The 2,113-nt window shown below is 49.4% G+C and overlaps 1 protein-coding gene across 1 annotated transcript; it reads left to right on the forward strand.

The window, feature by feature from the left end:
• The first annotated feature begins 477 nt into the window (after positions 1-477).
• Positions 478-1,733, forward strand: foxe3 (forkhead box E3). The gene has a single exon (XM_088349683.1). The coding sequence runs from the start codon at positions 525-527 to the stop codon at positions 1,731-1,733; it is 1,209 nt and encodes a 402-aa protein (XP_088205809.1). The 5' UTR covers positions 478-524.
• The last annotated feature ends 380 nt before the right edge of the window (positions 1,734-2,113 follow it).

The raw sequence follows: 2,113 nt of genomic DNA on the forward strand, positions 1-2,113 counted from the left end.
TAGATAGATAGATAGATAGATGGATAGATAGATAGATAGATAGATGGATAGATAGATAGATAGATAGATAGATAGATAGATAGATAGATAGATAGATAGATAGATAGATAGATAGATAGATAGATAGATAGATAGATAGATAGATAGATAGATAGATAGATAGATGGATAGATTTTATATGAATATTATTTAATAATGAGTGACTGTTTTGTAGACAAACACATGAATATTTATATTAATTAGATGTTTAAATTTCACTTTTATTTTAACATGTTGGATTTTATGAAGTAATATCTTCCATTTTGTGGACAAATATCAACTTATTTATTCAAAGAAGATTGAGATTGACATGAAAAGTTCTGGTGCAGCTGCAGCTTCGTCATTGAGGGTCTAGTTGCGTCATTGAACCCCCCCACGCCCCCCTCCATTTATAAAACTTTCAGCGCCTCTGTATCTCACCTGGAATTTCACCCACAACCCAACACAGACGAACATTATCCCCCCAACTCGTCGACCTTTCCTCGATGAATCTCGCCAACTATTCCTTCTACTCCGGCATGTGCAACATGACCGCCGAAACGCAGCACTCCCCCGCGGAGATCAGCCCGGTGGTCCTGTCCCCCAACATCAGCCTGGAGTCCCCCCTCATGCTGCAAGGTCGCTCCAAGGACGGCGTCCTCATCAAGTCGGAACCGCGGGGCCACAGCCCCGACGCCGAAGACGGCGTCCCCCTTTCCGGCCACACGGACCCGGAGCACCTCCCCTGCACCGGCGGCAGCCGCCGGAGAAAGAGGCCGGTGCAGCGGGGGAAGCCCCCCTACAGCTACATCGCGCTCATCGCCATGGCCATCGCCAACTCCCCCGAGAGGAAACTCACCCTGGGGGGGATTTATAAATTCATCACGGAGCGCTTCCCTTTTTATCGTGAAAACTCCAAAAAATGGCAGAACTCCATCCGCCATAACCTGACCCTCAACGACTGCTTCGTGAAGATCCCGCGGGAGCCCGGTAGACCCGGGAAGGGGAACTACTGGACCCTGGACCCCGCCGCGGAAGATATGTTCGATAACGGGAGCTTCTTGCGCAGGAGGAAACGCTTCAAGCGCACGGATGTGAGCACCTACCCGGGGTATATCCAAAGCTCCAGCGCCTTCACGCCCACCCCCGTGGGGAGGCCTTGTTACCCGAATAATCTCTACGCGGGGATGGGGAGCGGCTACGCGGGTTCTTCTCCACACCCGGCCGTGCTCCATCACTACCAGGCCTCCGGGCCGACTCAAGCGCGCATGTTCAGCATCGATAACATCATCAGCCCGCAGACGGTCGGGGACCTCAACCCGCAAGCGCTCCAGGGCCTGGGGGGAGGCGACCTGGGGGCTATGACCTCCAGCTGCGCGCTCACCGGCGGGGACCCGTCGGGGTGTTTCCAGACCCAAAGCGTCAACCAGTCCCCGAACATCTTGAGCAGGAACATCTCCTCCAACATGACCTCCAACCTGACGTACCCTTACTCCTCCTCGGCGTCGCCCCCCAATTTAACCCAAGCGGGGTTCTCCCCCGGGGGTTCTCAGGTGTACTGCCCGGGGAACAGGCTCTCCCTGCCGGCTTTGCGGCCCAGTTCCTGCGCGGAGCACACGGAGCAGCTGTTGGGCCTTTCGGGCCCCGTGAACGCTTACAATAATTCCTACATGCGGCAGGCCAATTTTGCATCGGGACTCGAACGGTATATGTGACATTTGTATTTTTAACGCTTTAAAATACTGTATATAATCGTTAACGGCGGTAAATTCGTTTTTAAAGGATCAAGCCTTTTTTGATTAAAAAACAAATAAAACTCCAAGCCATTTGTATTTTGACGCATTCCTCATGAAAATTACACTTACATTGTGCATTTACAACATGTTTTTTACGAGTAGTCTGAAATAAATATGTTTTTTCTAAACTTCCTTTGTCCACTTTTGCTTTTTCGTTGTATTAGAATTCGAATCCTTGTATGCGACGAGATTAGATTTAGCACTCCAGGGTAAAACATGAATTACGCGGACTTTAAAGAGAAACGAAATAAAAAAAACTATCAGGATGAAAAGGCCGAAAATATAATAATTACAATTAG

The sequence above is a fragment of the Urocampus carinirostris genome, chromosome 12 (genome assembly GCF_059441175.1).
Source record: "Urocampus carinirostris isolate Australia breed hairy pipefish chromosome 12, RoL_Ucar_1.0, whole genome shotgun sequence".
Lineage (NCBI taxonomy): Eukaryota > Metazoa > Chordata > Actinopteri > Syngnathiformes > Syngnathidae > Urocampus > Urocampus carinirostris.